At 30.0% G+C, this 22871-nt stretch overlaps 1 protein-coding gene and 1 long non-coding RNA gene across 2 annotated transcripts in view; one reads left to right on the top strand and one right to left on the bottom strand.

Moving 5' to 3' along the window:
- The window catches only part of LOC101900481 (basement membrane-specific heparan sulfate proteoglycan core protein), a gene marked incomplete at its 5' end in the record, with an annotated part of 223463 nt that overhangs the window by 193999 nt on the left and 6593 nt on the right, over window positions 1-22871 (top strand). The window contains 6 exon segments of the mRNA XM_059124374.1: window positions 36-86; window positions 3428-3877; window positions 8248-8471; window positions 13088-13363; window positions 13429-14354; window positions 14415-14832. Of these exon segments, the coding sequence (XP_058980357.1) occupies window positions 36-86; window positions 3428-3877; window positions 8248-8471; window positions 13088-13363; window positions 13429-14354; window positions 14415-14832 (2345 nt within the window).
- Window positions 15937-19483, bottom strand: LOC131803294 (uncharacterized). The gene is made up of 2 exons (XR_009342514.1): window positions 19345-19483; window positions 15937-16431 (listed from the first exon to the last, which is right to left on the bottom strand). It is a non-coding gene; the product is annotated as an uncharacterized LOC131803294 (long non-coding RNA).

Genomic DNA, 22871 nt, shown 5'->3' with positions numbered 1-22871 from the left:
TAACAATTATTTTATTTATTATAACGAATTTAAAGGAGGTCACAGCGTTAATGATATACCTTGCATGGTTCTCTATATCTGTACAGGTGTGTTTAAATTATAATTTATGTTTTATAAATATTTTCTGCGATTTTTCAAATTTTTACAAAATTATTTTTTTAGTTGAAACATTTTTTTTTTAATTTAATTAGAAAATTACAATTTTTATTTTTTAATTTTAAACATTTAATTTTTTAGCCGTTTACACGCGTAGAATTTAGTTTCGTTATTTTCATAATTGGCACCAGGAGTTATTTTTTCCTAATTTCATCAAATATTTTTTGTGTAGTCCCTAAACCGAGAAAAAAAAACAACTCAAAACCAACCAACCAGATATGTCACCTAAAATGTATCACTTCCACCCAACAACTGTAACTCCTCCATTCAAATGTCGTAATTGTTGTGTTTTCGTCCTATGCTCTCACATTATTTTAATAATTTGTTTGTGTATTAGTTTTGAATTCTTTCCACATAGTTAAATTGTTGAACCCCATAGTCAGTCAGTCCAAACAAAAAAAAAATCCTCGTAATTTTAGCAAAACCAAAAACAGTATTATTTTTTTTCATAATAAATAAAAACAGTTCTTTTCTATGTATTTTAATTCCCTTCCATGGATATGCCAGCTAGGGATAATTAATAACGAATTTATTGTAATTCTAGATCCCTACCTATTCTCTTTTATTGATAACACAAACAACTCTATGCCGCCTCTCTCACAACTCGTTTAGTCACAACATGAGAAAGAGAGAGAGGGAACAGTTATTTGTAATAGTTGCCATAAGCATAGGATTGCCAACCACAGAGTAAAACATAGGGAGAAGATCACCCGTTATTTCAGGGATGGGAATGTTAAAATGTTATATCTTTTAATTAATTTTTGTTTTTCGTCCGGAATTTTAGCGATTTTCTTATAAATAAAATAGAGCTAATATTTTCATAAATAAGGACAATGATTATTTCGATAATTATACATTTTTTGCCAACTGATTAAGAATTTTCAAATCAAATTTTATGCTTATCGATATTAATCGAAAAACCAAAATTATCTTAATTGGTTATTTTTAAGGACAAAAATCTCTATAATTATAAAATTCAATTGTTTTTAGGCATCAAAATTGCAATCTATGGATATTTATCGATAATTTGGACACTAATCGAAAAATTCGATACTTATCGGAAAAACAAAAATGCAATATTTATCGAAAAAATAAAAGTGTTTAAGTTGGTTCTTTTTGAAATTTCATTTTCGAAATTTATCGAAAAAAATCGAAAGTAAGTTTGGATCAATTTGAAGTTTTTTTTTTGGCTTTTTCGATAATTATCAATCACATTTTGTTATCGAATTCCAAATTATCCAGAAAAAACCCCTTTGCGGAAAAAAACTCTAAACTATTTTTCAATCAAATTTCATTTTTATCGATATTTATCGAAAAAAGAAAATTATCTCGATTGGTTATTTTTAAGGACAAAGGCTATATTAACAAATTTTCACCTATTTTTAGATATCTAAATTGCAATCTATTGATGTTTATCGAAAATTTGGACACTAATCGAAAAATTCGATACCTATCGGAAAACAAAAATGCAATATTTATCGAAAAGTTAAAAGTGTCTTAGCCGATTCTTTTTCAAATTTCAATTCTTTTTATGGATATTTATCGGAAATTTCGAAATTAATCTAAAAAATCTAAATTTATCGAAAAGTAATTTTTGACCAATTTAATTATTTTTTTGGTCTTAAGACTATGTTATTTTTTTTGCAATGCTCTTTTCCGCTAATTATTGATCACTTTTTTATCGATTTCGAAATTTATCGATATTTATCGAAAAGAATCTCTGGAAAAGAATTCAAAAAAACTCTTAACTATTTAATTAATGCGGTTTTCAATTTAAATCATTACGTTTATCGAAAATTTGAAATTTGATTTTTATCGATATTTATCGAAAACCGAAAATTGTCTCGATTGGATATTTTTTAGGGACACAAATCTCTATAAAAGAATGCTCACCTATTTTGAGACATAAAAATTACAATCAGTTGATATTTATCGAAAATGTTGAGACTAATCGAAAAATTCGATACTTATTGGAAAAACAAAAATGCAATATTTAGCGAAAACTTAAGAGTGTCTAAGTTGGTTCTTTTAAAAACTTAATTTCATTTTTTGGTATTTGTCGGAAATTTTGAAATTAACCGAAAAATCGAAATTTATCGAAAAATAAGTCTTTACCAATTTGAGTTTTTTTGCATTAAGATTGTGTGAGGCTTTTTGCACTGCTCTTTTTCCGATAATTATCGATCATTTTTTTTTATCGAATTCCAATTTATCGATGTTTATCGAAAATATTTTTCGAAAAATAAGTTTTAACCAATTTGAATTTTTTGGCCTTAAGACTGTAAGAGACTTTTTGCAATGCTCTTTTCCGATAATTATCGATTATTTTATCGAATTCCAAATTTATCGATATTTATCGAAAAATAAATTTTGTCCAATTTGAAGTTTTTTCTTTTTGCCTAAAGACTGTGTGAGGCCTTTTGCAATGCAATTTTCCGATAATTATCGATTATTCCAATTTATCGATATTTATCAAAAAAAATTCTTAAAAATTTTTGGGAAAAAAATTAAAAAATCTTTAACTAATTAATTTATGCGATTTAAAATTTCAATTTATTCATTTTATCGATATTTATCGAAAACGATACGTTAATATTGTTTAAATATTTTCCTCAAAAAAAATTCTTTGTCCGACCTAAACAGATAGATTCACATTAGTATATCAGAGATGGGAAGTTTAAATTTACGATTTTGTAATCTTCTTGAAATTTATACCCCTTAAAACTGTTTTTCAGATTTTAGACATAGATTTCGGTAGTGTTTTTTTTTTTTATCGAATTATGACTTCATTTTCAAATTTACGATTTTTTAATTTTTTTAGACATCGATATCTGTAGTTTGTTTATAGAATTATGACTTTTAAGGCTTTCATTTTTCAATTCTACATTTTATTGAAATTCTCCTGTCTGTGTGCCCACGAATGTGTTGTGTTGAATTTCCCATTTGTATTTCCCATACAATTTGCCTGGCCCCTTAGGTTGTGATCCCTACCAGCTGATATTTGTTAAAAAAATCCCTTTGCATTTTTTTTTAAATCAAGAATTTTTTGCATTTAACTCAGTATTTTTGAAAAAAAGATGTTTTTTAAAAAAATTGTAACTAAACACGTTTATTTTTAAAACCCCTACCTGCAAAACAAACAAAAAACACTACCACAACACTCAACAAAATTCGGATATGACCGACCACAACTTCAAAATTTATTTTTTTGAAAAAAAAATGTGTGTCAACCTCAACTTCAACAAAACCCGCTCCCCCCATGAATCAAAAGACTATAAGCCATTGAGGAAAATCAAAACCAAACCATTGACACCCGATACCGCACCGATTGCATTGCCACCAGCACCTGGCTCTTTGGCAGCGCCATCTGGTTTTAATACCCACAACGGCGGCGCCTGTCTGCCCAGTGATTTTAAGTGTGTCTCGCATCCGCACACCTGCGTTGCCAAACACATGGTCTGCGATGGCATACACGATTGTACCGATCATTCGGATGAATTCAATTGCACCCGAACTGAAGCGCCACCAAGTGGCCAAGCCAAAAACTATAAACGCTGGAAGAAACACAACCGTCAGCATCCGATGCCGGGAGTTGTACGCAACAAAAGGAAATTCCCTTTGCTGGGGCAAAGCCGCAGATCATCACCACCGCCCCCGCAACCGATCAAAGCCCCAACCACCCGCCGACATGATGTCTTCCATGTGAAACCCCTCAAATTCGGTTGGTCTTAATTTTCTTTTACAACAACAATTTTATTTGTTTAAATTTATGTTATTTGTGGAAAAAAGTAAAACCAAAAAAAAAATATTACTCAATTTAGCTGTTGGAAAACAAAGCAACCAAAAAACGAACACCACACACCCAATGTATTTTCTTGTTATCGATAACAATTTAATTACGTTTTTTGTTGTACCTATTTAGTTAAACAGCAAAAAATGAAAAGTAGGTTTGGAAATGGCATTTATCACAAAATTATGGTAGCTAAACACAACTTGATGACACTTGGCCAAAACCATATGAAAAAATGGCCAACAGTGTGGCCAACCACAAACCACCAGCGGAAAGCCATTTAGAGTGCAAGAAAAAAAAAATAGCAAAAACAAAAGCTCACCAAAACCAATTAAATTTGACACCTTTAGAGAATGCATTTGTTGACACCTCTGCAAGCAAAAATGATGGCAACCCCATTAGAAATGGCACAAGAATTGATAACACACACACAAACACCCATGAAAAAAAAAAACACTGAGGCACAGGTTATGTTTTAGAGGAGAGGGAGAGAGAGTGAGAACGATTATAATAACCACTCTCCCTCTCTGCTTAGGACTTGAAGGAATGCATATTTTTCTAAACAAAAAATAGGATTTGAAATGTTTAGGAATATTATTTTTTTTCTAAACCCCATTATTCAAAATATTTTCATTTAAAATTCACCACTCACCATTCTGTGACAATACTCTTTCACCAACCCACATTGCTTTTGTTTTTGTAGACACTAACAACTCATTCTTTGTTTGTTTGCATGCTATTTTAATGACAAAAAAAATTAATAATAAAAAAACTAACAATTAAAAATAAATTAGAAAAAAAATAAATATTTTTAAAAAATTATTTTAGAAAAAAAATTCAAAAACCAAAATTTTGTAAATAAACCCCTTTTTTAAGTAATATAATTTTTTAACAAGGAGACATTAATATTAGTTAAAAAAACATTTAAAAATTAAAAACTATTTAAAACAAAATAAACAATATTAAAAAAAAATTAAAAATTAAAAAAAAATTAAAAAAAAATATTTAAAATAAAATTTAAAAAAAAATATTTAAAATAAAATATTTAAAAAAAATATTTAAAAAAAAATATTAAAAAAAAGTTATAAAAAATCAAAATCCATTTCGGTAACTTCAATATTTCGGTAACTTCAAGTTATCGAAAATTATCGATAAACGATAATTAAAAATCCTTTGCACAGGAAAGTTAATAAAAGATTTACAAACAAATAAAAACATTCAATTTCCATAATAGTCCAGATCTATAGTAATTTATCGAAAATTATCGATAAATTATTTATTGAAAATTATCGATATTTTAATTATTGAAAATTTTTGATAAATTAATGTTTAAAACTTTTCAATAAAATATTAAAAAAATTATAAAAAAATCAAAATACATTTCGGTAAGTTCAATATAATTCAAAAATATTCAATATTTAAATATTTTAATAAAAATAAAATAAAAAAAAAATTTCGATAAATGCAATATTATTCAAAAATATTTCATATTTGGACATAAAAAAATTCAGATTTGCACAAAAAGTGCTTTAAAATCGTCATTTTACGAGTAATTACATTTCGATAACTCTCGATAACACATTGGAAAACGGAAAAAATCGCCTTATTATTCCAGGGTAATAATAATTTATCGAAATATTTCATTGATTTTGACTCACTTGATAGTCATTGCGTTTCGATAACTTTCGATAAATGTTATATTTTGGTAAAATTTAGCTAATTTTATCATATTTATTACAGGGGAACAATAATTTAAGAAAACTCAGGCCTTTGGATACATAATTTTCCTCCATTCAACGGTTTTTACATTTCGATAACTATCGATAAAGTCATTATTTTTAAGAAAATATATAAAAATTGTTCACATTTATTGCAGAGAAAGGATAAAGAAGCCTTTCGAAAAGAAAATTTTCACTAATGCAATATTTATACATTTTATTATGTTTCGATAATTTTCGATAAATACATTATTTCGGCAAATGTTTGCTAATTTTATCATAATTAGCCAGGGGAACAAATATTTTGCTATTAGTTTTGTTACTTTTAAGAAAAATCCGGCCTTTGGATACATAATTTTCCGTCATGGAATAGTTTTTACATTTCGATAACAATCGATAAACTCAATATTTTTGGGAAAATTCTCGAAATCTTTTCACAATTATTGCAGAGAAAGCATAAAAAAGTCTTTCGAAACGAAAATACTCACTAATGCAATATTTGTATATTTCGATAACTTTCGATAAATACATTATTTGGGTAAATTTTAGCTAATTTTTTCATAATAATGTCAGGGGAACAATAATTTTGTTCCCTTTAAGAAATTGCAGGCCTTTGGATACATAATTTCCCCCCATTCAATAGTTTTAACATTTCGATAACTATCGATAAAGTCAATATTTTTGGCAAAAAACTCGCAATTTTTCCACATTTATTGAAGAGCAAGCATAAAGAGGCCTTTCAAAACGAAAATTTTGACTTATGCCATAGTTGGGCATTTCGATAACTTTCGATAAATGCATTATATTAGCTAAATTCAGCTAATTTTATCATATTTATTCCAGGGGAACAATAATTCTGTTGCTTTTAAGAAAACACACGTGCAAATATTATTACATTTCCCTAAAATTTCCATAGAAATGACATTTATCGAAAGTTATCGAACGACGTTTTCCCTTATTATGCTCTATTTTTTCATGAAATTCTTTTAAAATTCATGCATATTAATGATATATATGCATGAGATTTTGTTTCCCTTGCAATTTATTGCTCTCAATCATTTATCGAAACTTATCGATAGCGTTTTTCTCGCGTTTTCTTCATGTGTATGGAGGAATTTGTTAGAAATTAAATGCAGTGCCTTAAATTCGGTTCAATATTCCACAATTTGTTTATTATTTTGTCATAATTTTGATATTTATCGAAAGTTATCGAAAGAGATTTTGATTATTTTGCATCATTTTTTCAGAGATTTTTTTTTAAATTCATAGATTTTTATTAGTTTTGAGCATAAGATTCAATTGAAATTATAATTTTAGTGCATTTACCAATTATCGAAATTTATCGATAGCGTTTTTCTTCTGTTTTCTCCATGTTTATCAGTTATTAAATATATTTCCATAAATTGAGCTCAATATTCCACAATTTGAATAATAATTTGCCATAATATATACATTTATCGAAAGTTATCGAAAAAATTTTTTTGTTATTTTTGTGTAATTTTTCCGAAGAATGATTTTGGAAGATTTCTACGATTTGAAATTGAGTCTCATAATTTATATTTTAATTTATTGCATTTTATCAGTTATCGAAATTTATCGATTGGCGATTTTCCGGATTTCTATTTATTTTTCGGGGTATATCTCTGAGAATCATTGTAAATCTATAAATTAAGCTCCGTTTAAGTATTAATGTCTCCTTGTAAAATATTTATTTTTCCAAAATTAGAAACTTATCGATATTATCGATTATTAGTTTTTGAAGGTGTTGGTTAATATTCTTAAAAAAATGTCCAAATAATTATTTGTATTTAGAACGTATTATTTGTGTTATTTTAGTTAAATCCCAATTTGAAATTAGTTACAAAAATTATCGATCATTTGTTTGTTTGTCGTCTTATCGATCTTATCGAAATTATTGCTTTACCAAAAAAAATTGCTAACATAATTTATGTTTATTTCTATGTATTTTTCACATTCTCTTTCGTACCAAAAACCAAAAACAAAAAATCGAAAACCAAACCATGGCTAAAAATCTCGCACCACAAAATTCTGTCGAAATTCTTCACCCTGAACGTCTGTCTATGTGCTCTCATCTGTCTCTGTGTAATGCTGAAATTTCATCCAAATATTTTAAAACCAAAAAAAATATATATATTTTTCGAACCAAAAATAAAAAAAAAACAAAATCGTGTGATCATCGTTCATCATCAACCACCAAAAATCAAATGCCACGAAACATGTTGCTGTATCCGAAATCGTCAAAAAAAAAAACAAAATCCAATTCCGGCGTCTGAAATTGTCCTAACACCCAACATTTCGTTTGTTCCACTCAATTGGCCCGAATTTGTATTTTTGTTGTGATTTTTTAACTGCGTTGTAACCTGAAAATTCAAAATCCAAAACTACACACACACATCCACATGCACCACCACCTACCAACCAACCAACAAATCTCACAATCCACCCTACATACTTCTCTCCACACCGAACAAAAAAAAAAACAAAAAACAAAAACATACAAACAACTCAATAATTGGCTCTACAAAATCAAACATGATTATCAAAATCAAACCAAAAAAACAGCTGGTGTAAGACCCATGCCCCAGCCCTATTATCCTCCTGCCCCACTTCCGCACTATTCCACGACAACACCACGTCATCGTGATTTAAGTTTGAAATTGGATCAGCAACATTCGAATTTGCGCGTTGGCGAATCGACCGAAGTGGAGTGCTATTCGTCCGATAACAGCTATACCGATGTCGTTTGGGAACGGGCCGATGGCAAACCATTGCCGCTACACATTAAGGTGAGTTGGAAACAAATTTCAAATTTTTCGAAAATTTCGATAACCGATAACAAGTTATCGAAATTTATCGATAAACGATAATTTTAAATTAAGGAATGTTAAAAAAACGATTTACAAGCAAATAAAAACTTCGATTTCTATAACATTCAAGATCTATAGGTATTTATCGAAAATTATCGATAATTATTTATTGGAAATTTTCGATAAATTAATATTTAAAAATTTTCAACAATAATTCGAAATTTTGTATATATTAATTTACTTAGAATAAAAAAATACAAAATTTCGATAACATTAAATATCGGAAAAAATATGTAACGAAAGTAATCGAAACTGACGATAAATAAATATTAAAAAACATTTGACTAATATTAAAAAATAATGTAGGTAGATAAAAAAAAATATTTCGATAACATGAAATATCAAAAAAAAATATTTATCGAAATTTATCGATAATTATTTAACAAAAATTTTCGATAAATTAATATTTACATTTTTTAAATTTTCAATGATTTACCTAGAATCAAAATATACATCATTTCGATAACATTAAATATCGACAAAAAATATTTTTCGAAAATAATTGAAATAGGAATGTATCGATAAACAATCGAATTTTATCGAAAATTATTTTTTCTAAAATTATCGATAATCATTTATTGAAAATTTCGATAAATTAACGTTTAACATTTTTCAATAAAAATTAGAAATTTTATATATTTTAATTTACCTAGAATCAAAAAATACAAAATTTCGATAACATTAAATATCGGAAAAAATATGTAACGAAAGTAATCGAAACTAACGATAAATAAATATTAAAAAACGTTCGACTAATATTATAAAATAATGTAGGTAGATAGAAAAAAAGAAAACATTTCGATAACATTAAATATCGACAAAATATATTTATCGAAATTTATCGATAATTATTTAACAAAATTTTTCGATAAATTATTATTTAATTTTTTTTTTTTAAATTTTCAATGATTTACTTAGAATCACAATATACAACATTTCAATAACATTAAATTTTAATTATTTATCGAAATTTATCGATAATAAAATTCGATAAATTAATTCATTAATTATTTAAATTAATATTTAAAATTTTTCCATTTTTTAATGATTTGCTTAGAATCAAAATATACAACATTTCGATAACATTAAATATCGACAAAAAATATTTATCAAAAATAATCGAAATGATCTTCACTAAGGTTATAGGAATTTTTCGATAAATAAATGTCACAGAAAACATAAAAAAATGCCAATAAAAAACCTTAGAAACTTAATTTCGATAACATTAATATCTACAAATGTTTATCGATAATTATTTATCGCCAAAATAATATTTAAATATTTTCGATAGAAATTGACAAAGCATTGTCAAAAATTAATAAATTACCATTATCGATAATTATTTATCGAAAATTATCGATATTTTATTTATTGAAATTTTTCGATAAATTAATATTTTACATTAACAAACAATTTTCATTTAAAAGCTTTAGAAACTTAATTACGATAACATTAAAATTTTTTTTCGATAATTATTTATCGATAAAATATTATTTAAATATTTTCGATAAAAATTAAAAAGCATTGCCAATATAATATCATGTGAATGGTAATTTAGCCAAATTGGTAGATTACCATTATCCATAATTAGTTATCGAAAATTATCGATATTTTTATTATTAAAAATTTTCGATAAATTAATATTTAACATTTTTCACTAAAAATTCGACATTTTATATATTTTGATTTACCTGGAATCAAAAAATAGAAAATTTCGATAACATTAAATATTGACAGGAAGATATTTATCGAAAATAATCGATATGATTTTCATAGGAATTTATCGGCAGAAAACACTGACAAACTAAAAGCTTTAGAAACTTAATTTCGATAACATTAAACATATAGTGTATGGATAGTCATATCGATATTTTATCGATAACACTGATTTATCGCAATTTACGATTAAACTTGATTTTTTCAGGAAAATTAAAGATGTGATTCGCAAACTTCGAATAAAATGAAAATTTAAATTTATCGATTTCACAAAATTTAAAAAGTTCCAAATCTGTAATCGATAACACCGATTTATCGAAATCCCTTATAAACAAGAACAATTTTTTATTCAATTTTTCGTTTAAAATAACATTTTCCTATTTAAAATATCGAATGTTGAGCTGCTTTTGTAAAACATAATTTTATCGATAACATGAATTTATCGAAATCGAAAAATTTAAAAACTTGAAAATGTATACATCTTATTCGTAGTATACATTTTCAAGTTTTTAAAATTTTTCAAAACATTTTAAAAGTTGTAAATTTTTGAATGGTTAATATTTCGATAAATCAATTTTTCGATAACACTAATTTATCGAATTATCGATAACGATTTTAAATATTTTTTTCTTTTTTTTCATTTTAAAAGTTGTAAATTTTTAAATGGTTAATATTTCGATAAATCAATTTTTCGATAACACTAATTTATCGATAACGATTTTGAGTAATTTTTTATTTATTTCCAAGTATTTTTTACCCGACTTTAGCCATATTAAGTAAATTAAATTACGATAGATTAAAAAAAATTTTATGTTATCGATAACATGGATTTATCGAAATCGATTATTGAGGATATTAAAAAAATAAATGATTTAATTTTTTAAGAGCTTAAAAATGATTAACCCATTAGTGGACGAAGTTCCCTGGGCACTATCTTTAAGCGATTTACACCAATTACAAATAAAAATGGTCTAGTTAATTTGTTTTAAAAATAATTTATTCAAAAAAGCTTATGGTTTTGGAGTTATGGACCGTCCCTTATAAGGGACGCTGCGCATTGGGTACACTTGGCTTATGATATTCCTTAAAGCAATTTTTAGGGTGGAGACCTTTGTCACACTTCTTACAAGTAAAGTTAGACTTCTTGCCGCATAATCCACAGCGTTTATCTGTTTTTGAATATTTAATAATGTGGTTTCTGCCATCATATCTTGTATCTGCAGTGACATTGCTATTGCGCAAACCTCTTGATGCTGGGGTACCATACGATCCAGATATGATGTTGCAATTTAGAAGAGTTGAACATGCCGCATCATTGGGATGTAACTTCTTCATTAACAACCATGCATTCACTACTGACCATCCAGCAAATATGCAAATATGGGCCACCACCATCAGTATCTTCATCAGTATCAGCACCATCTATTGGTGGGATCGCGTAAATTTCAATGTCGTGCAACTCATTATCGCCAATAACATCCAATTCAGTCAGTATTTCAGAAACTGTAAGTCTGCACATATAAGATTCATTACTCAATCAGTGGATTACAATCGTACTACGGGCGCAGTGTCCCTCTTAGGGGACGTTGCATTCATAGTCACTTTATGCACGTGTCACAACAATTTATTTTATTTTTTGGGCATAAACTAGTATATTACATTAACTTACAAATAACAATACAAACACAATCATAAATATTCACAGAATCATAACTTTATTGAAATTTTACTTACCCAGCTCGAGATTTTTGTTTTTTCACAAATTGGTTTTCCATATTTTGCACAAAATACAACACACAACTCACAAGAAATTAAATTAATGGGATGGAACATAATTCGTTGGAGTGTCAGTAACGGCATAGCCTACTTGTTTACAAAAAAAGCGAGTATTGGAAAGTGCTACAGTGCAAAATGTGAGAGTCCCTTATAAGGGACACTGCCCACTAATGGGTTAAGTAAAATGGATTCCAATAGTAATATGAATTCCATTTTCCAATTTTATCGATAACATGAATTTATCGAAATCGATTATTCAGGAATTTTTCCTTTTTTTCCTTTTTTATTTTAAATATTTAAATCAAAAAATTTCAAAGCCTTGGAACAACTTAAATTTCTTATTTTATCGATAACACTAATTTATCGAAATCGACTATAAAGAAATATGAAAATTGTTAAATAATTTAAATATTTAATTCTAATGTTTTCAAAGATCTTTGAATTGATAAAAAATCGAAATCCGTAATTTTTCGATAAATTTTATTTATCGATAACCGATAAATTTAAATATTTACATTCTAATGTTTTCAAAGATTTTTGAATTGATAAAAAATCGAAATCCGTTATTTTTCGATAAATTTTATTTATCGATAACCGATAAGTTTTAAATTAAAAAATATATGATTTACTTTTTTAAAAGCTTGAAAATGATTAAGTAAAATGAATTCCAATAGTAGTATGAATTCCATTTTCCAATTTTATCGATAACACGAATTTATCGAAATCGATTATTAAGGAATTTTTTCCTTTTTTTTTCTTTTTTATTTTAAATATTTAAATCAAAAAAAAAACAAAGACTTGGAACAATTTAAATTTCTCATTTTATCGATAACACAAATTTATCGAAATCGATTATTAAGAAATATTAACATTTTTAAATTATTTAAATATTAATATTCTAATATTTCCAAAGATCTTTGAATTGATAAAAAAAATCGAAATCCGCAATTTTTCGATAAATTGTATATATCGATAACCGATAAATTTTATTTATCGATAACCGATACATTGATTATTTGTTTTATTTTCTTTCCCCTCCTTAGCAAATTGGCAATCGCCTGATCATCAACCATGTAACACCCGACGATGCCGGCAACTATCTGTGCAAATGCAAGACCGACGAGGGCGACCTCTACACCACCAGCTATGAATTGGCCATTGAAGCCAATACCCATGAATGGAAACATCCTAAAATCGAACATGCCGAGGTGGGTTCAGCTGTAAAACTGCATTGCGATGCCGAAGATGCCCATCTTTCGCCACACTACAGATGGTCCCGCCAATATGGCCAGATGCAAATGGGCACGGATATTTTGAGTGTAAGTGTTCTGAAATTTTTGTGGAAGATTTTTTTTGAAAAATAAAATTCAATTTTGTTTTCCAGGACACCTTGAGTCTGCAAAATGTCCAGGCCAATGATGCCGGTACCTATGTATGTACCGCCACCGCTCCCAATGGAGAATCTGTGGACTATCCCACCATCTTGGTTGTGACCGGTGCCATACCCCATTTCCACCAGGAACCCCTCAGCTATATGTCCTTCCCCACCCTGCGCGACTCCTATGTAAAATTCAATTTCGACATCACCTTCCGCCCCGAACAGGGTGATGGTCTGCTACTCTTTAACGGCCAGAAGCGAGGAAACGGTGACTACATATCCTTGTCCCTGAATGACCAATATCCGGAATTCCGTTTCGATTTGGATGGCAAGACCATGATTGTGCGTGGCGAACAAGCCTTGACCCTCAATGAGTGGCACACCATTAGGGTACATCGTTTCCGTCGCGATGGCTACATGCAGGTCGATGGTGAACATCCCATTGCCTTCCCCACCTTGTCTGCCTCCTCGTCCTTGGATTTGGCTGAAGATTTGTATTTGGGTGGTGTGCCCAGCTGGGATATTCTGCCCGAAGAGGCCATTGAACAGCAGATTGGCTTTGCCGGTTGCATCAGCCGCCTGACCCTGCAGGACAGCATCATTGAGCTGATGAAAGAGGCTAAGATGAAGGAAGGCATTACCGCCTGCAAACCATGCGACTCGAATCCCTGCTCGAACAGCGGCATTTGCCTGGAGAGTCAAACCGAAATGGGCTATACCTGTGTCTGTCAACAGGGCTGGACTGGACGCCACTGTGCCGTAGAAGGTACCCAATGCACCCCCGGCATCTGTGGTACCGGACGTTGTGAAAACACCGAAACCGGCATGGAATGCCTGTGTCCCCTAAACAAGACCGGCGATCGTTGCCAGTACATTGAACACCTGAACGAGAACAGCTTGGCCTTCAAGAAGAACAGTTTCGCCGCCTATGGGTAAGCTATTGGGGCAATTCCGCTCTATTAGACACTAGACTTAATTTGTTTTCTTTTCAGTACCCCTCGGGCCTCCAAACTGAACATCAAATTCCAAGTTCGCCCCAATAGTCTAGAGGATGCCGTGCTCTTGTACGCCGCCGAATCCCGCTTGCCCAGCGGTGACTATGTCGCGGTCGTCTTGCGCAACAAACATGTCGAATTGATCATCAACACCGGAGCTCGTTTGAAACCGGTCGTGGTGAGATCCCTACATCCTTTGCCCGCCAATAAATGGACTGAAATTGAAATTGCCCGTCGCTTCGGTGAGGGTATTTTGCGTGTCGGCACCGATCCCGAACAAAAGGCCAAGGCTGCCGGAGCTGCCAGAACCCTGTACATCAAGACACCAATGTATGTTGGTGGTTTCGATCACGAAAAGATTACCCTGAATCGCGATGTGAATATTACCCAAGGATTTGATGGCTGTATATCGAATGTAAGTAGTCACGGTGGAGGGAAAGGGAAAGAAATTAAAAATGGGGGAACATTGGCATTATTACTGCCTTGAATTTTTAACAAAAACTTAAAATTTTTTGAAAAGTGGGGGAAAAAAGGGGGATTTTTGAAAATCTCCCGGGCTAGTGGAATTTGTGGAAAAAATTAGGAAATATTATTCGGAATGTTAAAAAAACTAATTTTTTATTTTTTCCCCGTTTTTTGAAAAGTGGGGAAAATGAGGGGATTTTTGAAAATCTCTCGGTCTAGTGGATTTTATGGAAAAAATTAACAAATATTACCCACAATGTTTGAAAAATTAATTTTTTATTTTTTCACCGTTTTTTGAAAAGTGGGGAAAATGAGGGGATTTTTGCAAATCTCTTGGACTCGTGGATTTTGTGGAAAAAAATTAACAAATATTATCCAGATTGTTCGAAAAACACAATTTTTACAAATTATTTTAATTTTTTGACAAGTGGGGAAGATGGGGGAATTTTTGAAAATCTCTCGGGCTAATGGATTTTGTGGAAAAAAATAACAAATTTTATCCAGAATGTTACAAAACCGCATTTTTTATTTTTTTTTTGCTTTTTTGAAAAGTGGGGAAAACGTGGAGATTTTTGAAAATCTCTAGGGCTAGTGGCTGCTGTGGAAAAAATTAACAAATATTACCCAGAATGTTCGAAAAACACAATTTTTACAAATTATTTAAATTTTTGGACAAGTGGGGAAAATAAGGGGATTTTTGAAAATCTCCCGGACTTGTGGATTTAGTGCAAAAAATTAACAAATATTTCCCAGAATATTCGGAAATCACCTTTTTTATTTTTTTTTTCGTTTTTTGAAATGTGGGGAAAATGAGGGGATTTTTGAAAATCTCTTGGGCTAGTGGATTTTTTGAAAAAAATAACAATTATTAACCAGAATGTTCAAAAAAATGCTAATTTTTTTTCGTTTTTTAAAAAGTGGGGAAAATGAGGGTTTTTTAAAAATCTCTCGGGCTAGTGGATTTTGTGGAAAAAAAATAACAAATATATTAGATTTTATATTATAATTCAGTTAAACTTCTGGAACAATTTGACAAATGAAAAAACACACAAAATTGAAATGGAATATCTTGTTTTTTATTTCTTTTCTTTCTTGAACTTGTCACTTCAATGATTTGAAAAACGAATGAAAAAATATAATTACAATCAGCTCAATATTGTAATACAGAAAAACTAAATCTCAAAGCACATGTGATGAATCAAAAATATTTAGATAAATTCAAATTAATTGAAACAAAGTAAATGCACTGGTCGACATATTTTTGAATAGTAAATTCAAATTTACATGTTTTTCAACACGCCGCCTCAAAAATATGTCGATCCTTTAAATAGTATTTAATAAAAAATTGACAAGTTGTTATATCTGGGTAAAAATATTTATGGCCCAACATTTGTTGCAAGGACTAGGGAAAACCCAGAAAAACCTAATCAGACCAAAAAAAAAAAAACTTATATTTAGTGTTCTAAATTCTTTAATCCAACTTGTGTTCTTAGTTCCATGAATCGTGGAGTTGACAAGGGTTTGGTCAACAAATCAGCCAGTTGCTTGCCTGTGGGAATATATTCAATTTTAATCAGATTATTTTCCACTTGCTCTCTTGAAAAATGATACTTGATGTCAATGTGCTTAGATCTCTTGTGACATGAGGGATTATTTGCAATACTTATGCAGCTCTGATTGTCCTCATAAATTAAGATTGGATTTTCGAATACAAAACCTAAACTTGTTAACAATGACTTTAGCCACAACGCTTCTCTTACAGCCTCAAATAATGCCATATATTCAGCTTCTGTAGAGGATGCTGCAACAGAGTTTTGTTTTCTTGTATTCCAGCAAACTATATTTGATTCAAACATCATAAACAGAAAACCAGTAGTACTCTTTCTATCATCTTTGCTTCCTCCCCAATCAGCATCAGCATACCCCGAAAATATAGCTTCTCTACAAGATTGTTTTGTATAAACTAATTTCAAATCAATAGTGCCTTTTAAATATCGAAGAACCCTCTTGAGGCATTGCCACAATTCTTTATTACTTTTACTACTATATCTACTCAGGATATTTATCGATGTGCTTAGATCAGGTCGTGTACAAAGCATTATGTACATTAAACATCCAATTAAATTACGACACGGGGCGTTATAATTTTCATCTGAATTTAGTGCAGTATAATCAACGTTTGTTGGAAGTGGATTCCCAATTGGCTTACAGTCATTCATTTCGAATTTTCTAAGTACTTTCTTAATGTAAGCAGATTGGCTTAGAGTAATTGTATCATTATGTCTTTCAACTCTCATTCCTATAAAAAACTTAATATCAGAAAGGTCCGTCATTTTAAATCTGCTCTTCAAGTACTCTTTGAAATTATCAATAGTTTTATTATTTGAACAAGCTATTACTAGGTCATCAACATAAAGCAATACATACAAATTTTTCAGTACATCACCCTTATCAATTAAATAAATACAACGGTCAACAGGTGAGCTAACAAATCCCATGTCCTTCAGGGCCTCCTCAAAAACTTCAAACCAACATCTTGCGGCTTGCTTGAGACCATAAATTGCCTTGTTCAACTTGCAAACTTTACCATCTTCACATGTCAAACCCTGGGGAATTCTCATATATATTTCCTCTTTTAGCACCCCATTCAAAAAAGCTGTTTTTACATCCATATGATGTACCAATAAACCAAACTGATTTGAAATAGATATTAAAATCCGAAAGCTAGAGACTCTAGCCACTGGTGCAAATGTCTCATTGTAATCAATCAAATATTCTTGTGTAAATCCCCTTGCTACAAGTCTAGCTTTATATCTTACCGGATTACCGAACTCATCATGTTTCAAACTAAAAACCCACTTACAGTCTATAATATTTCTGTCTTCTGGCATTGGCACAATTGACCAGGTTTCATTTGAAAAATGAGAATCAAGTTCCTCCTCAATAGCTTTTTTCCAATATGTGCTGTCATCCCTATACAGAAGTTCTTCAAATGAGTTCGGTACATTATCAACAAATGCGTTTGCGATCATAATACAGTTATCTAAACACGTTTCATTCTCATTGTATGATACATGTGGCTTAGCTTTTAAGCGATCACTCTTCCTTATCAAATTACCTTCATTTTGAATAAATTTGTCATTCTGCAATTGACTTTTACTTTGCTCAACATTTCTACATTTTACTGGCAATGCATGCTCTTGATAATGACTCTCCCTACTTTCATTCGGGACATTTGTTTCCGTGCTCTCATTCTGGAAAATTTTTACAGCACTAGAATGAAGTGATTCGTTATTTAACATTTTCCTACTTTCATTCGGAATAACAGTTTCCGTACTCTCTTTCCGGAAATTTCTTACATCACTCGAGTACAATGGTTCCTCCATTAAATAATCCTTACTGTCATTCAGGATTACATTTTCCGTACTCTCTTTCCGGAATTCGTTAACATTATCAGGTTTACTACGGTCTGTGTCTTTTAGATCTCTAGAATACTGCATATTTCTCTCATCAACAATTACATCACGAGCCATTACAAAACGTCCATTGTCCACATCCCACAGTTTATAGCCATTCGACTCATATCCAACAAGTATAGCCTTCCATGATTTCTCATCGAATTTTCTTTTTCTCAATTTATCATGTACATATACCGTGGACCCAAAAACTCTCAAAAACTTTAAAATAGGTTTTTTCCCATGCCACATCTCAAACGGGGTTTTCAAATTATCTTTTAACGCCTTACTAGGACTTCTATTTATTAAATATGTTGCTGTTAGAACAGCTTCACCCCAAAAAGTTTTGTCTAATTTTGCTCCACTTATCATGGCACGCGCTTTCTCTGTTATAGTTCTTATCATTCGTTCAGAAACGCCATTCAATTGTGGGGTATATGGCACAGTCAAGTGATAACTTATGCCTTTATTTATACAGTAATCCCTCATTTCATTTGATAAATACTCCCGTCCATTGTCAATATACAAGTTAACAACTTTCAAGTTAAATAGAGCCTCACTTTTAGCAACAAAATCCTTAAATACAGAATAAACTTCTGATTTAAAGGTAATTAAGTAGGTCACACAGTAGTGAGTGAATTCATCGACAAAGATCACGTAATAATTTTTCTCATCAATTGTGGGCGGAGTTATCGGTCCACAGACATCGGAATGTATTACAAACAATGGCCTCCTTACGTGTTCCTTGTCTTTAAATTTACCAAAACTTAATCGGGATTGTTTTCCATTTATGCAAGCTTCGCATAACTCTTCATTGGGACGCACATTGTCTAGAAGTTGACTATCACAAAACATTTCCTTACTCTTTATCTCCATAAATTTACTCTTACTAATGTGTCCTAATCTCTCATGCCACAATTGATAACTATTGCATTTCGCAGCACTTGCTGCATACAAGCTTTTATATGATTTAAAACAAATTATCGGAACATTATTTTTACATTTACCTTGAATGATTACATGGCTTTTGTTTCGTACAATGACACCTTCGGAGTTAAACTCAATAGAAAATCCAGCATCTTGCATCTTTCTTATTGAGAGCAAATTCTGTGGAACTTCTTGACAAAACAAAACATTCTCAAGTGTAATCTGGTATTTGTTTCTACTCCATAGTTTAACTTTTCCTTGTTTTGTAGCATGAATATATTCACCACATTTTGCAACTGCTATTTTAATTGGCGATTCAAGGTTGACGTAATCAAAAAATAAGTTTTCATCATTAATAATGTGATCCGAAGCTCCAGAGTCTAACAAAAAAGGAATTCCATCTTCTCTGCTTACAAAAGCTTCCCGACAAATCATGAAAGCAAATCCTTTCTCGGGTTGAACTGCTGCATGAACTGTTTTTACATCTCCATGGTTTTTCGTATCCAATGTTTTCTTGAACAGGAAACAATTCTTCTTCACATGGCCATTTTTATGACAATAATGACACTTTATGGACGGGTCAAAATGTTTCGTGGTCTTCAACTTTTTCTTATGCTTGAAGTCATGTGATATTGGTTTATTAAATGGACGCCGACGGTATTTTATTGCTTGTAGTACTTTCATACTGGTGTCTTTTCCGTCATTCTTGATTTTAATTTCATGATCAAGTAAACGTGTCTTCACAAATGCCAACGTCAAATTGTCTTCAGATAGTGTTTCGATTGCCGTAATTACACCATCATAAGATGTTGGGAGTGTCAGCAATAAATGTGAGACTTTATCCATTTCTCCGATATTTGCTCCAGCCGCAACCAACTCAGATATTAAATCGTCATACACATGAAAATGATTTAATAATGATGTTTCTCCTTCCAATTTTAATGATAGCAACCTCTTTCTTAAGGCCAGTTGTGATGCAATGCTCTTTCTTTCATAAATGGCATCCAAATTTGCGAAAATTTGTTTGGCACTGCAGTCATTATTTGCAAATCCTAAGAACGAATCGCTCAGATACTCGATTATAATACCCTTGGCATTCCTTTCGCTTTTTATCCAATTTTCAGTAATTTCCGTTGGCACTTCTTCATCAATAACTTTAAGCACATCATTTTCGGCAAGAATTGATCTAACACGGAATTTCCAAATTGAATATTTTGCACCGTTAAACGGTTCTATGTTTCTTTTCATCTTGTCCATATTCACAATTTTATTTATAGGGCGTTATCTGGGCCCATAACCTATTAGATTTTATATTATAATTCAGTTAAACTTCTGGAACAATTTGACAAATGAAAAAACACACAAAATTGAAATGGAATATCTTGTTTTTTATTTCTTTTCTTTCTTGAACTTGTCACTTCAATGATTTGAAAAACGAATGAAAAAATATAATTACAATCAGCTCAATATTGTAATACAGAAAAACTAAATCTCAAAGCACATGTGATGAATCAAAAATATTTAGATAAATTCAAATTAATTGAAACAAAGTAAATGCACTGGTCGACATATTTTTGAATAGTAAATTCAAATTTACATGTTTTTCAACAAAATATTATCCAGATTGTTCGAAAAACACAATTTTTACAAATTATATTAATTTTTTGAAAAGTGGGGAAAATGAGGGGATTTTTGAAAATCTCTCGGGCTAGTGGATTTTGTGCAAACAATTAACAAATATTAACCAGAATGTTTGAAAATCACAAATTTTTACAAATTATTTGAATTTTTGGACAAGTGGGGAAAATTAGAAAATTTTCCTATTTGTAAACAAATATTTAAGTCGAAAATTTCTCGGAGACAATTTTGCTAATAATTGAGATTTTAGGAAGAGTGGGAAAATTGCGGGGATTTTTGAAAATCTTACGGGATGGGGAAATTTTTGGAAAAATTACTATTATTACTCAGATATTTCGACACTTTTTTTTTGAAAGTATTGTTTTTTGACAAATGGGGAAAATGAGGGATTTGTTGAAATGATTTTGGAATTTAAGATTTTGGATAAAATGACAGAATGATTACGCGGAAATTTCGAAAACAAATATTTGTCATTTTATGACAAGTGGGAAATTTTTTTGGAAATTTGGGAGAATTAGGGGATTTCTGAAAATCTCTCGGACTAGTGGATTTTGTGCAAACAATTATCAAATATTACCCAGAATGTTCGAAAAACACAATTTTTACAAATTATTTTAATTTTTTTGACAAGTGGGGAAAATGAGGGGATTTAAAAAAAAATTAATGATTTTGGAAAAATTAATGGAAATTGTTAATATTTGTAAACAAGTATTTAAGTCAATAATTTCTTTGAGGTAATTTTGCTAAAAATTAAGATTTTAGGAAGAGTGGGGAAATTGTGAGGAAATTGTGGGGATTTCTAAAAATCTTGCGGAATGGGGAAATTTTCGGGAAAATTATAATTATTACTCAGATATTTAGACAACAATTTTTTTTCTTTTTTTTTTTGAAAATATTATTTTTTGATAAGTGGGGAAAATGAGGGAATTTTTGAATTTATTTTGGAATTTGAGACATTGAGATAAAATGACAATTAAATAAAAAAAATTGTTATAGAATGACAATTTTTACTCAGCGATATCGAAAGCAGACATTTTTCGCGATTAATTTTCATTTTTTGAAAAATGGGGAAAGGGAGAGAGTTTTTAAAAAAATCTCTCGATATAAGAGATGTTTTTCGAAAACAAAAATATTTCCCAATAATTTTCATATTTTCACAAAAGGGGGAAAATCTGGAAATTTTTAGAAATTCAAGGGATTATTGAAATTAAAGGGGAAATTGTTATTTTTTGTAAATAAATCTTTTATTTTGAAATATTTTTCAATAATTTAAAATGAGCGGAGAAAATTGAAGGTTATTTAGGCAGGTTTCCTGAAAATGGAGAAAATAAGGGAACAACGAACGATTTCTAAAATGTCCTTATCGGAGAAAATGAATGAGTGAATTTGGCTTTATATCTGATTCACACCACACCAGTAACTTAATTATTCTAAGAAAACGGCTTTTATTTTCCAAAATTGTCTGATTTTTAAAAAGTGGGGGAAAATGAGGATATTCTTAAAAAAGTTTGTGAATTAGGGAAAATAGAGAAAAAAAGCTTATATTAGCGAGAAATTATTATTTTAAAAATATTTTGCATTAGTTATTTGACAAACCTCACAAATTTCCACATTTTCCCCACCTGGGGAAATTTGGGAATTTTTCGAAAAATTACGAATTTCTAAAAAAAAATATATAAATATGACTAGCTAATGTATGCAGAAAACCAAAGATAACATTTTTAATGAAATTCGTCTGTTTTTTTTTATAAAAATTTTCGGATTTTCTGAAAATGGGGAAAATGAGGGAATTTTTTGAACAAATACGAATTTCTAAAAAAAATATAAATCTGACTGGCTTATGTTTTCAGAAAACCAATGAAATGAAATTATTGAAATTTGTTTGTTTTTCTTATAAAAATTTTTGGATTTTCTAAAAGTGGGGACAATGAGGGAATTTTAGAAAAATCTTTGAAAATTAGGATTTTTG

Source organism: Musca domestica, unplaced genomic scaffold (genome assembly GCF_030504385.1).
Source record: "Musca domestica strain aabys unplaced genomic scaffold, Musca_domestica.polishedcontigs.V.1.1 286, whole genome shotgun sequence".
Taxonomy (NCBI): Eukaryota; Metazoa; Arthropoda; class Insecta; order Diptera; family Muscidae; genus Musca; species Musca domestica.
This window is presented reverse-complemented; position numbering and strand designations above follow the sequence as displayed.